General features: G+C 34.0%; 1 protein-coding gene and 1 long non-coding RNA gene across 2 annotated transcripts; one reads left to right on the forward strand and one right to left on the reverse strand.

Moving 5' to 3' along the window:
- Window positions 1–3,931: 3,931 nt before the first annotated feature.
- On the forward strand, window positions 3,932–5,567 carry LOC131805035 (uncharacterized). Its single transcript, XM_059128265.1, has 3 exons — window positions 3,932–4,400; window positions 4,479–5,005; window positions 5,064–5,567. The coding sequence occupies exons 1-3, from the start codon at window positions 4,105–4,107 to the stop codon at window positions 5,459–5,461; spliced, it is 1,221 nt and encodes a 406-aa protein (XP_058984248.1). The 5' UTR covers window positions 3,932–4,104; the 3' UTR covers window positions 5,462–5,567.
- LOC131805036 (uncharacterized) lies at window positions 5,506–6,656 on the reverse strand. Its single transcript, XR_009343483.1, has 3 exons — window positions 6,314–6,656; window positions 6,088–6,244; window positions 5,506–6,027 (listed from the first exon to the last, which is right to left on the reverse strand). It is a non-coding gene; the product is annotated as an uncharacterized LOC131805036 (long non-coding RNA).
- Between the last annotated feature and the right edge of the window lie 7,085 nt (window positions 6,657–13,741).

Consider the following 13,741-nt stretch of genomic DNA (forward strand, 5'->3'; position numbering starts at 1 on the left):
TATTTCGGTAATGAAAAAATATTCAAATTTCTTAAAATCGTTGAAAACTGCATATCGTTACAACCTCCGATTGGTGTTGTAAAAGAAAACTTATACAAATCTACTTATTAAAGAAACAAGTTTAAAAGCAGTAAGTTCGGTCGGGCCAAACTTTGAATACCCTCCACCATTTGGAACGAATTTGGAAATTTAAAAAAAACTGAAATCCTTAAAAAATTCTGTTAAATTTTAAAATCACCGAATATTGCCGTTATATTGGGGTCTCTACGACGTGAACCTACATAGGCATTGTTTGTCATTAGCCATTACCATATTCAAATTCGAAACTTGAAATAAAGGGTGAATAATGTAGCTAAAATCATCAAAATATCGTATATAGGGAGGTGCCGTTAAATTGGAGCTGTGCGAAGACCTGGACCAGCATAGACAATCTTCTGTCACAGGCTGTCGCATCCATTACGAACTTCAAATACCACATCTCAAACAATTTCGGTGGGTATTGTACCTAAACTTTTCAAAATACCGAATATAGGGAGGTACTGATATATGGGGCCTATACGAAGACCTGGACCTGCATAGACATTTTTCTGTCACAGACTGTAGTTCCCATCACGATTTCTAAATAAGTAATTTGAAACAATTCCGGAGAATAATGGCGCTAAAATCTTCAAAATACCGAATTTTGGGAGGTAATGTTATATGGGGGTCATACGAAGACGTGGACCTGCGCAGACAATTTTCTGTCATAGGCTCTAGCATCCATTACGAATCTCAAATACCAAATTTGAAACAGTTCCGGTGAATAATGTCGCTAATATCATGAAAATACCGAATATAGGGAGGTACCATTATATGGGGGCTATACGAAGACGTGGACCTGCCCAGATAATTTTCTGTCATAGGCTGTAGTATCCATTTCGAATTTCAAATACGAAAGTTGAAACAATTCAGGTGAATAATGTCGCTAAAATCATCAAAATACCGAATATCGGGAGGTACCGTTATATGGAGGCTATATGAAAACGTGGACCTACATAGCCCATTTACGAACTTAACCTGCCTACTGGAAAAATAAACACTTGTGCAAAATTTTAGCCTTCTATCTCAATTCGTTCGAAATATAGCGTGATTACAACAGACAGACAGACGGACAGACAGACAAACGGACATGGCTAAATCGACTTAGAATTTTACGCTGATCAAGAATATATATATACTTTGTTGGGTCTGACATGAGTATTTCGAGGAGTTACAAACGGAATGACAAAGTTAATATACCCTCCATAGTATGGTGGAGGGTATAAAAAAAACATTTTGACATATCATGGTACATATATTCTTGATCAGAGTAAAATTCTAAGTCGGTTTAGCGATTTCCGTCGGTCTGTTGTAATCACGAACGAATTGAGATAGACGGCTAAAATTTTGCACGCATGTTTATTTTGTCAGTAGGCAGATTAAGTTCTTAAATGGCCATGTACGTTCACGTTTTCATATAGCCCCCATATAACAGTACCTCCCGATATTCGGTATTTTGATGATTTTAGCGACATTATTCAGCGGAATTGTTTCAAATTTGGTATTTGAAGTTCGAAATGATTACTATGGCCTATGACAGAAAATTGTCTGTCCAGGTCTTCGTATAGGCCCCATATATCAGTACCTCCCTATATTAAGTATTTCGACGATTTTTGGTACAATACTCACCAAAATTGTTTGAGATGTCGTATTTGAAGTTCGTTATGGATGCTACAGCCTGTGACAGAAAATTGTATATGCAGGTCCACGTATTCGTATAGCTCCGATATAATGGTTCCTCCCTATATACGGTATTTTGATGATTATTATATAATAATATATTATTCACCGTATATTTCAAGTTTCGAGTTTGAATATGGTAATGGCTTATGACATAGACCCCGTATATACCCCAATATAGCGGCTATATTCCATATTTTTAAGATTTTTATAGAATTTTTAACGGATTTTATTTTTTAAAAAATTTCAAATTCGTTCCAAATTGTGGAGGGTATTCAAAGTTCGGCCCGGCTGAACTTACAGCTTTTTATTTGTTTACTTGAAAAGCAATCCTTAACTCAGACCTAGACTCCACATATCATCATCATTTGTTTTCTTTTAAAATTAACAGGCACAAAAATTAAAAAAAAGTGTGTAGCTAAACTAAACAAAAATATTGTGTAGAAAAGTAAAATGAAGGTATAAAAGTACAGCTTTCTTACTTGTTATATGTGGTAAAAAAAACCCTTTCAAAATAAAAGCATAAGGATTCAATATTTAAACGATTTCCATTTTAAATTGAATCCCAGTAAAAACGGATGGATATATGGGAGAGCGTTACCGTTATATGGAGGTCAGACTAAAATATAATTCAACCTTTTATTCCTATAGTGCACCATAGGGCTATCGATATATTTTTGAGGCAAAAAGTCGCAGGAGCAAAGTAGACTTTCCAAAGTTAGTTTATATATGCTTGTTTGCGATTAGAACGACATCTGCCAAATTTGGTAAACATATAGATATATCCTTTTTGACATTTAAGACCATCAAAGTCGTAATATGCACTCTATAACAATGCTTTTCTGTACAAGAAATTAGATACAGCTTTCAAATACTTTTGACAAAATTTATTCGGTTCAAATTTAGATGTAGCTCCCATATATATTTCCCTCATGTGGTAATCAATTCGGATTAGGATATGGCAAAGACATAAAACTATAAAGATTGGACAAAATGCATATGGGCTTTAATGGAAACATCAGGTAATAGATGGCAGGTGACATAACAGAAATGCATTGGAAATTTTAGAAAAATATGTTATTCCGATATCGCCAAAAATTGGCGTAAATACGAGGAAAAAAATGTCAGGTATGATAGACATGGTCTCAAAAATCTATTCCAGAGCATTTCCTTGTAGGGTAAGTATACCAGTAGTCGGCACTTTTAGGATTTATGCGTTTTTAATCACTCACCATTCTGAGTGAAACATTTCAATTATTACAAAGTTAATTTATTTAGATTCGAAATTTTGTATAGTTTTTGCAATAATAAATAAAGTTTCAATAACTTTTTATTAAATTTCATAAATTTGTAGTTTTTTTTCAACAATGCTTTTTTGCCAGTATTCGGCACCACTTGCCGATTGTCGGTATGGCATGTTCCAACAGTCGGCATACCAATTTTTTTTGTAAGAATAATTAATAATAATAATAAATTAATTCATTAAAATATAATATTTTTGCTTAGGTAAACTGATTCGACGTCTTTATTGTACTTTTCTTAAGAATATGAATTGTTGAGGACCTTCACAGACAAAAATTTAATTTTTATTAGAATAAATCATCTTTTCTTTGCGAAATTGTGCACAAAGATAGCTGGCAATATATTTGAAGTAAACAAAATACATTTAGTTATAATAGTTTCATTTATTTGAGCTTAAAAATAAAAAGTGCCGACTACTGGGACATGCCGAACTTAGGCACACTTACCCTACATTGAATCGATATAATCAACAACAACCCTTAAAAAGTGTCAGCTCTGTTAAATTATAACATAATGCTATGTCACGATATCGTGACATAACATATTTTTCCACTACCAACGCCATCTATTGAAGAAAAGTAACAATGTAATGTCCCATCTTATTATATTATATGTCTTTATATTACTTTCATCCGAATTCAATGTCATTCTTAATATTGATTTGCTTCACATAAATTCGCATCATAAGGATAAATAAGGTTGGTTGACGCATATATTCAAGATTGCACATCGGATGAATCCTGAATATTTCGATTGATAACTTCATTACTATTCACTTCTAACGTCAAAGGAATCAAGCATATTGTTTAATTAAGAATCACATTAAATATAGCTTTAAATATAGCTTTAGACCCCTGGTTTGGTCCTTAAGGGTCTGTCAGATAGAATACGTTGTGTCCGTTGCGGCAACGTATTGGACTGACGTGACGTACATAAAGTATAGACTCGCCACAACAAATCCGTCGTTGTACATAAGAAAACAGCTGATTTGCATTGGTGGTAAAATTCAGTTTGAAAACAGACAACATTTTCTGTTATTTGAAAATGGAAACCTCACAATTAATGAACATTATATCATTAATCTTAATGCTGTTCGAGGCCGGCGAATGCTTAAAAAAATTGTACGGGCGTAGAAGATATTGGGTGCGACCACTATTGCGGAATCGCGACACGCATGGATTTTTCGCCACCACATTTTGCTTCCCAGACGAATTCCAGAAAACCATAAGGATGGAGAAGAACACATTCGATCTCCTCCTGACTTTCGTAAAAGAGAGGTTAAGGAAGCACTCCAATAGGCCATCAATTTCACCGGAATGTCGACTTTTTATGACCCTTGCGTAAGTTCTTATACATATTGGTAACATTTAATCGTATGTGTCCGAATAACATTCTTGAATACTTCCATAAAATTTAAGATATTTAGCTCATGGCGGAAGTAAGCAGATATTTTCTGCTGCCTTTAAAATGGGAGTGTCAACTATGAAAGGAATAGTATCAGAAACCTGCGAAGTGCTTTGGGAAATACTTGGCCCAATATATTTATCAGTCCCAAAGGAAAATGAGTGGAAGCGAATCGCCATTGATTTTTACACAATGTGGGATTTACCCAATTGTGTTGGCGCCATTGATGGCAAGCACATCAATTTAACTTGCCCATCGAACTCTGGCTCCCAGTTTTACAATTATAAAGGGAACTACTCCATTGTCCTTCTGGCAGCTTGTGATGCTAATTACACATTTACTTCCGTGGATATTGGTGCGTTTGGTTCCCAAAGTGACGGTGGAGTTATGTGGAACTCAAGATTCGGTCAACAGTTGTATAAGGGCCAATTGGATCTACCAAAAGAAGAAGTACTACCCGGTACAGATAAAAGTTTCCCACACTATTTCGTTGCAGATGCCGCGTTCCCATTAAAACCATTTTTAATTAGACCTTATCCAGGTTTGCATGAGCAATTTATATTTTCCTCTTCGATTTTATGTAACAAAAATTTTTTAAGGAAGTAACTTGCCGCCTGAAAAGGAAATATTTAATAAACGTTTGTCACGGGCCCGTAGGGTAATAGAAAATGCTTTTGGTATTTTGGCGAGCCGATGGAGGATTTTGTTGTCATCCCTACAAATGAGCCCAGCATCCGCAGAGAAAGTTATTAAAGCCACGGTACTTCTTCACAATTTCCTCAAAATGCATGATGGCAGTTATTGTCCGCCAGAATATGTCGACCGAGACGACGGCACTGTATTGATAAATGGTCTGTGGCGCAAAGAAGTGCCTGTCCCTTTGCAGAGAGCCAGGAGAACAGCTTCAAATAATGCAGCAAAATGCGCATTCAAATTAAGGGATGAACTCATGAGCTATGTCGTTTCACATCCAATTCGGCAATTTTCCCGGCAGTAACTTCATATTTGTTTAATAATACTGATGAAAGCATGTATCAAACATTTAATATTTCTTTTCATATTTTATTATACTAAAAAATAAATCATTTCATTATACTAAAAACTAAAAATAATTTATTTTATTAAATAAGAAAGCAAGAAGAAAGAACATTGTTTAAAATTCATTCATTGTTTAAAATTTGAGACAATGTTGAGCAATTTGATTTTAATTCTATCTTGCTCGTCCTCTGAGTGCTTCAGCAAATACTCGTCTAGTACTCTTAAAAAATCAGCATTACGAGACACTGGTGGGGGACTTTGACTCTGTGCTGCATGTTTTTTTATCCAGTCAGACACAGAGTCACAAAGGTGATCAAACCTGTCTTCTTGTCTCTTTCTTTTATCGCAACGTTTTTCCACTTGTGGTGTGGATTGCTCAAAAGAACGTGGCAGCTCGCTGCAAAAGAAATCTACATTTTTGTTTCGTCTTCCCCCGACAACGGCGAACTTCCAAATATGTCGCCACTCTCAAACTGCGTACTTAAAAATGAATCCTCACTCGACCATTGCATATTTGAAGAAGTTCTGGGATATAAAAACGATTAGGAATCTCCCAAAATATATATCACAGAGCTCTGTAATTACCTACGAGGAGCGACGTGTCGTTGCAAAAAAGACATCGCATCCATATACCGCCATCCACTACCTTCTTTTGCACCACTTCCCGACGGAAGCTTACTTCCGTTAACCTCCTTTACATATCTGTCCCGAAGGGACCTCCAGCGACTTTGGCATTGTTCGACTGCAATATAATATAAAATACCTCCTGTCAATATCAACCTTAAATATACAATTTATGAAAATAACTCACCAGTAGCGTTTGTGGAAGCTGCCACAGCTCTCCAAGCTTTTTCCTTAGCAATTTTGTTGCGATATAGCACTGTTTTTTTTTGTCAAAAAGACAAGGGTGAATCTGCACCGCTTCTATTAATAAAAATTCCATTTCAAAAACCTAACATAAAATATTTAATAATAACAGCTGATTTCTCTGCCGGACTTGCCGCATGTCAAAAGTTGAGAGTAGACCAACTTTTATCCGTTACGGCAACTTACACGTTGTGAATGTGACATTCTTCATTAAAATATAAGCAACCAAATCGGCTGTCAGTCTAATACATTGCCGCAACGGACACAACGTATTCTATCTGACAGACCCTTTAATTATTCGTTAAAATGTACGCACTACGTTTTATTGCAACCTTAGTTGTCACTTGTTTTGCCACCTCCTTTAGACATCAAGTAGTGTTTCGCTGTCATAGACAGACAACACTCGCAATATTGTTTGCATAGAAAGTCATATTGTTGCCAAAGGTAATATTGTTACCATCGAACCATTCTAAGAATTTTTGGCAGCTGGGAAATATGTAATTTTTGAATATTTATTGCTTTTTGCTAGATTTTCCCAGCGCCTCAACCGCACTCAAAAGTATGTACAACGCATGGTACAATGATTTCAAAGTAAGGCAGAACTACCATATGATTAAAATTTTTTTATTTTTCTAGCTTAATATGTCAACTTCATTTGCTTATGTGTGTGTCTTCTTTTCAATAATAAAAAATTGTTCAGAAAATATTCAAATTCGGGTGATTTCAAAATGCTTATTGCAACGAATGCATCGATAAAATCTACAGTTTTTTTCGCGAAATAAACCTTAAGAGATATATAGAACATGATATTGAAAAGAAATTTTGACCATTCATTCAGTTTTCGCGGTTTTAAAATATTTATTCAAAATCAATGCAACAAGTTGTTTGCTTTTCTATTGTTTTGATAGTAATTCTGACATTACAAGCCAAACAGGTAGACCTCTATACTTGCAATTTTTTAAAAGTTGACCTACCTTCTCTTCATTGTACCATGGTACAACGTATTTTGTACAGTCGTGTCCGTTTAGCCAAATTTGTTGTAATAGGCTTAATAGGAGGTCGTAATCGGTACTTGAGAATTAACTTTTCGAATAGTACGTTGGAGTATTCTATTTGACTCCTTTAAAATTTTCTCCACATTGTTAATAGAACAATGAACATCTTTTCTGAATCGCAGAAAAAAGTAGTCGCTTCGTTCACAGTTTCTCGCTGTCCCCCATAGATATAGATGTCTTCCATGGGGATTTTTTATCTTGGCCATCTTTTCGTTATTTGTTTAGTGTTATTTTTTATACCTTCCACCATAGTATGGAGGGTATATTAAGTCTTTCATTCCGTTTGTAACACCGTTTGTAACACGAAATAAACATTTTATACTCCACAAAGTATATATTCTTGATCAGCATCAAATTCTATGTCGATTTACCGATATCCGTACGTCTGTCCGTCTGTGAAAATCACTCTAGCTTCCGAACGAATTGAAGACGATCGCTAAAATTTTATTCAAATGTATATTATGTCTGCAGGACTTTTGGTATTGAAAATAAGCCATGTAAGTCCACGTTTTGGTATAGCCCCCATATAACGGTACCTCCTTTGTCGTGAGAAAATTAATCGGATCCATTTGTCAAGCGCCACGATGATTGTATATATTGTTTAGTAAAGGGACATAAAGTAGTAAAATGCTAGTAAGATTAGTTGTTTGAAATGTGGTTAACGTCATCACAATTTCTTACATCGCGAGTCATTAAAAACGAATAGTTCGATTCCGGTCCTGACTCCTTAGGCTTTGTCAAGCGCATCAAAATCGTTGTTGTCAACTTCAGCCCCAGTTTTTTGTCCCTCTAAATGTTTAACCTCCCCATCGGTTGGAGTCCAAAATCAAAAATCTAACTTTGTTTATTCGAAATCACTACACAAAATGACGTAATTGAGCTTAATTATAATTTAAAAATCAAACTTATCAAACGGAAATCATAAAAAGTAATTCAAATTTGTAAACAATATTGTAAGATGACCTTCGCGTAAAATCGGTCTCGCGAAGTCCGAATCTATTACTGCAGATTCATCTGCGGCTTCATATCGCGTAATATCTTTGTAGCAGAGATGGATCCCGAATCTGTTACTGCAGATTCATTTGCGGTTCCATTCCCTACATTTTGTTCGAATAAAAAGCTTACACTGCACTATACAAACCGTACCTACCATGGTAGAAGAAAACAGGTAGTCGCATCGGCACAGCTGCTGGGACAATGAACTGTCAAACCGATTTTGAAAATTGAAAATTGCCTCGTATAAAAACATTTAAAATCCACTTATTTTTCATAAAACATTTTAAAAATTTTGACATATCAATGTTCTCAAGCGTTGATGCCTCTACCTATATTCTCCTACCATGGTACCTACTATTGAAGCTAATTTAGATTAAGTTTAATTGTGTCGTTTGCATAGAAGTTTATATTGTTGCCATAAAAGGAAACCAAAAATAAATAGTTACATTTATATTATTGCATATACACTACGGTACACTGCTCGACGCATTCGGTGTAACCCGGCGGAGCCCCTCTGAACTAAACACATATTGAAATCACCAAGAATTAGTATACAGCCTGAATCATTAATTTTTTAATGAATAAGTTTATATAAGAACAAGTTATAAACAATTTTAGATCAATTAAATTAGTGGTGTAGTTGGCATCAACTGCTATGAGGACGGCACCACATTTTTACCCAAGTCTCAGAGAACACTAATACATTGTAATGAATTTATAGGCAAATATGCAAAATTGTCCGATCTCTCCACAAATTCTTTATAAAATGCCCAGGATAAAATTCTTTTAAAATTAATTGAGAAAAAATATTTTTGTAGTCCTTGATATAAATGTATTAATGTAGCGAAGTTCTCAAACCGGGTTGCAAATCCTTTATAAAATTTAAAAAAAATATTTTTTAACCAACATGATTTGAAATAAAGCAAGCGAAAGCGTAAGCATTTTGGGTGTAATTTTGCGTCCACAATATATTTTCTTTCGCACGTATGCGAACACAAATGTCAAAATCAGTCACTTGTGTGTTTGCTGTCGTCTAATTATAATTCAGGAGAATTGTTTCAGCATAAATATTGCTATTATTGAAAGTGGAAATAAAAAGGTGAGCAAAAATAATAAATGCAATTATAATATGTCAAGAACAAATATAATTCTTTCCTCAATTCCTCTACGATAAAATCATATACTATATAGCTGCCATGGTAGAAGAATACAGGTAGATGCATCAACGCTTGGGAACATTGTTATGTCAAAAAAATTTAAATGTGATTTCAAATATAAGTAGATTTTCATATGTTTTCTATACTTCACCCGGAGCTTATTATGATTTGCGTTTTTCAACAAATTTTACAAATTTAAATAATTTTTCATTCAACATTTTCAATTCCAAAATTGGTTTGACAGTTCATTGTCCCAGCAGCTGCGTCGATGCATATACCTATATTCTTCTACCATGATAGCTACGGACACTAGTTGAGAAGCTTCTCCACATCATCCCGAAATTAAACCAAAAATCGCCAAAATTATAGATTTAAACGCAAAAAACCAGTAAAAATGCAACCATGCGTCAGTTGGCTCTGTCTGAGTTGACAGTTCAGTTGCAAAAAAACAAATTAAAAAAAAAACAAACAAAATAACATTCCGAGTTTGCCAGTGATTGCTTTGAATTTATTTGTATGTTAAAGGATTTTTTTTGTTCTGATCATGGTAGAATGAAATAAAGTTAAACTCATTTCAAATAAGGATTACCAGCTCTGCATTTTCTGTAATTTACCTTGTCAAATTTTAATACATAAAATACACTTCCCATCTCTGATTTTATGAGTATACAATGGAATTATTAATATAGATTTTGACAATGATATGTTGTCAAATGTATAAATTTGAAAAAAAATTAAACATGATTGCATTTTGGAATTTAGTGGGACGAAACGTGTTCTTTTGATATCGTGGAACAGGCTGTTATATTTTTCCTTATTTTTGTTTTAATTTTTAACATGAATAATTTGTGCGTTCGTCGTATTTCGTATTTCATCAAATGCATGTCAAAACATTTTAGATTTTACATATTTTCAAATTTAGAACTCCTATTTTATCATTTCCTTGAAACTATATAGACGACATCTGCTGATCCAATTTCTTTCGATGATAAGTCGGTTTAGCGATTTCCATTTGTCTGTTGTAATTAACGCTATTTTTCGAACGAATTGAGGTAGACGGCTAAAATTTTGCACGCATGTTTATTTTGCCAGTAGGCAGATTAAGTTCTTAAATGGCCATGTAGGTTTACGTTTTCATATAGCACCCATATAACAGTACCTCCCGATATTCGGTATTTTGATTATTTTGGCGACATTATTCAGCGGAATTGTTTCAAATTTGGTATTTGAAGTTCGAAATGATTAATATAGCCTATGACAGAAAATTGACTGTCCAGGTCTTCGTATAGGCCCCATATATCAGTACCTCCCTATATTAAGTATTTCGACGATTTTTGGTACAATACTCACCAAAATTGTTTGAGATGTCGTATTTGAAGATCGTAATGGATGCTACAGCCTGTGACAGAAAGTTGTATATGCAGGTCCACGTATTCGTATAGCTCCGATATAATGGTACCTCCCTATATACGGTATTTGATGATTATTATATAATAATATATTATTCACCGTATATTTCAAGTTTCGAGTTTGAATATGGTAATGGCTTATGACATAGACACCGTATATACCCCAATATAGCGGCTATATTCCATATTTTACAGAATTTTAACGGATTTTATTTTTTAAAAAATTTCAAATTCGTTCCAAATGGCGGAGGGTATTCAAAGTTCGGCCCGGCTGAACTTACAGCTTTTTTACTTGTTTACTTGAAAAGCAATCCTCAACTCAGACCTAGGCTCCACATATCATCATCATTTGTTTTCTTTTAAAATTAACAGGCACAAAAATTAAAAAAAAAGTGTGTAGCTAAACTAAACAAAAATATTGTGTAGAAAAGTAAAAGGAAGGTACAAAAGTACAGCTTTCTTACTTGTTATATGTGGTAAAAAACCCTTTCAAAATAAAAGCATAAGGATTCAATATTTAAACGATTTCCATTTTAAATTGAATCCCAGTAAAAACGGATGGATAAATGCGAGAGCGTTGCCGTGGAGGTCAAACTAAAATATAATTCAACGTTTTATTCCTATAGTGCACTATAGGGCTATCGATATGTTTTTGAGGCAAAAAGTCGCAGGAGCAAAGTAGACTTTCCAAAGTTAGTTTATATATGCTGTTTGCGATTAGAACTACATCTGCCAAATTCGGTAAAGATATAGATATATCCTTTTTGACATTTAAGACCACCAAAGTCGTAATATGTACTCTATAACAATGCTTTTCTGTACAAGAAATTAGATACAGCTTTCAAATACTTTTGACAAAATTTATTCGGTTCAAATTTAGATGTAGCTCCCATATATATTTCCCTCATGTGGTAATCAATTCGGATTAGAATATGGCAAAGACATAAAAGTATAAAGATTGGACAAAATGCATATGGGCTTTAATGGAAACATCAGGTAATAGATGGCAGGCGACATTACAGAAATGCATTGGAAATTTTAGAAAAATATGTTATTCCGATATCGCCAAAAATTGGCGTAAATATGAGGAAAAAAATGTCAGGTATGATAGACATGGTCTCAAAAATTTATTCCAGAGCATTTCCTTGTAGGGTAAGTGTACCAGTAGTCGGCACTTTTAGGATTTACGCGTTTTTAATCGCTCACCATTCTGAGTGGAACATTTCAATTATTACAAAGTTAATTTATTTAGATTCGAAATTTTGTATAGTTTTTGCAATAATAAATAAAGTTTAAATAACTTTTTATTAAATTTCATAAATATGTAGTTTGTAGAAATCGGTTCAAATTTAGATGTAGCTCCCATATATATTTCCCTCATGTGGTAATCAATTCGGATTAGGATATGGCAAAGACATAAAACTATAAAGATTGGACAAAATGCATATGGGCTTTAATGGAAACATCAGGTAATAGATGGCAGGCGACATTACAGAAATGCATTGGAAATTTTAGAAAAATATGTTATTCCGATATCGCCAAAAATTGGCGTAAATATGAGGAAAAAAATGTCAGGTATGATAGACATGGTCTCAAAAATGTATTCCAGAGCATTTCCTTGTAGGGTAATTGTACCAGTAGTCGGCACTTTTAGGATTTACGCGTTTTTAATCGCTCACCATTCTGAGTGGAACATTTCAATTATTACAAAGTTAATTTATTTAGATTCGAAATTTTGTATAGATTTTGCAATAATAAATAAAGTTTAAATAACTTTTTATTAAATTTCATAAATATGTAGTTTTTTTTAAACAATGATTTTTTGCCAGTAGTCGAATTATTCTAAGAATAAATAGTTGCATTTATATTAAGAAAAACCTTTGTGTTTTTATTTATCTTATTTTTATTTACATGTACCCTACGTTCCACTTCTCGACGCATTCGGCCTATTTCTTCCATTGGCGGCTAAATATTTGGTCCAATCGAAACGGATATTCCAGCCCTCTTGAACCAAAATATACAGTCCATTAATCCTGCATTACAAGGTACGTATAGTGCAGTGTTGTCAAGTGATCTGATGTTATTAAATTACCGCGACAACAACAAAACAATCGGTTTTGTTTAGGTACAAAGGTCGTTTTACAACGTCACCACTTTCCCACTTCTTTTGTTTCCCGCCAATCGTTGGTTTCTAATTTGGATGCTTGCATTCGGCAACATCATAATAAAAACAAAACTCCAAAATCGTTTGCTAATATCCTTTTTGTTTTGGTTCATGTAAAACAACAAAACATTAAACATTTCGTTTCGTTTATTCCATCAAAATCACCTCCAAGCATTGTTTTTGCTAGTTCTTAGTTTGGTGTGCTTTATTACCTGAAACAAAGATCGCAATATTATTCTTTTTATTTGGTCTGTCCGCTTTAATTTTGCAAATGTTGTTGTCACATTTATTCTCCTTTTCTCGTTGTAACAGTCAAATTCATTTTCTGTTTGGTTTGTCGCAAACAACATCAACACTGTTTAACCATCAATCAATATCATTGCTTGTTTTTTTGCTCTCTGATCAGCACTTGTGGTTTGTTAGATCAGTGAACGAACATAACCGAAGGAAGAATATTTTTGTTTATTCCTCTTTCTGTCGTGTTGACGAGAATAGAGTCCAATCTCCCTCTTCGATTGTCAACTCTATTATTTATTCGGATCCTGCTTTTAGGATCAATGTAATAGCGAGAAAAGAAAACCAACCGAATGG

Source organism: Musca domestica, unplaced genomic scaffold (genome assembly GCF_030504385.1).
Source record: "Musca domestica strain aabys unplaced genomic scaffold, Musca_domestica.polishedcontigs.V.1.1 5, whole genome shotgun sequence".
Lineage (NCBI taxonomy): Eukaryota > Metazoa > Arthropoda > Insecta > Diptera > Muscidae > Musca > Musca domestica.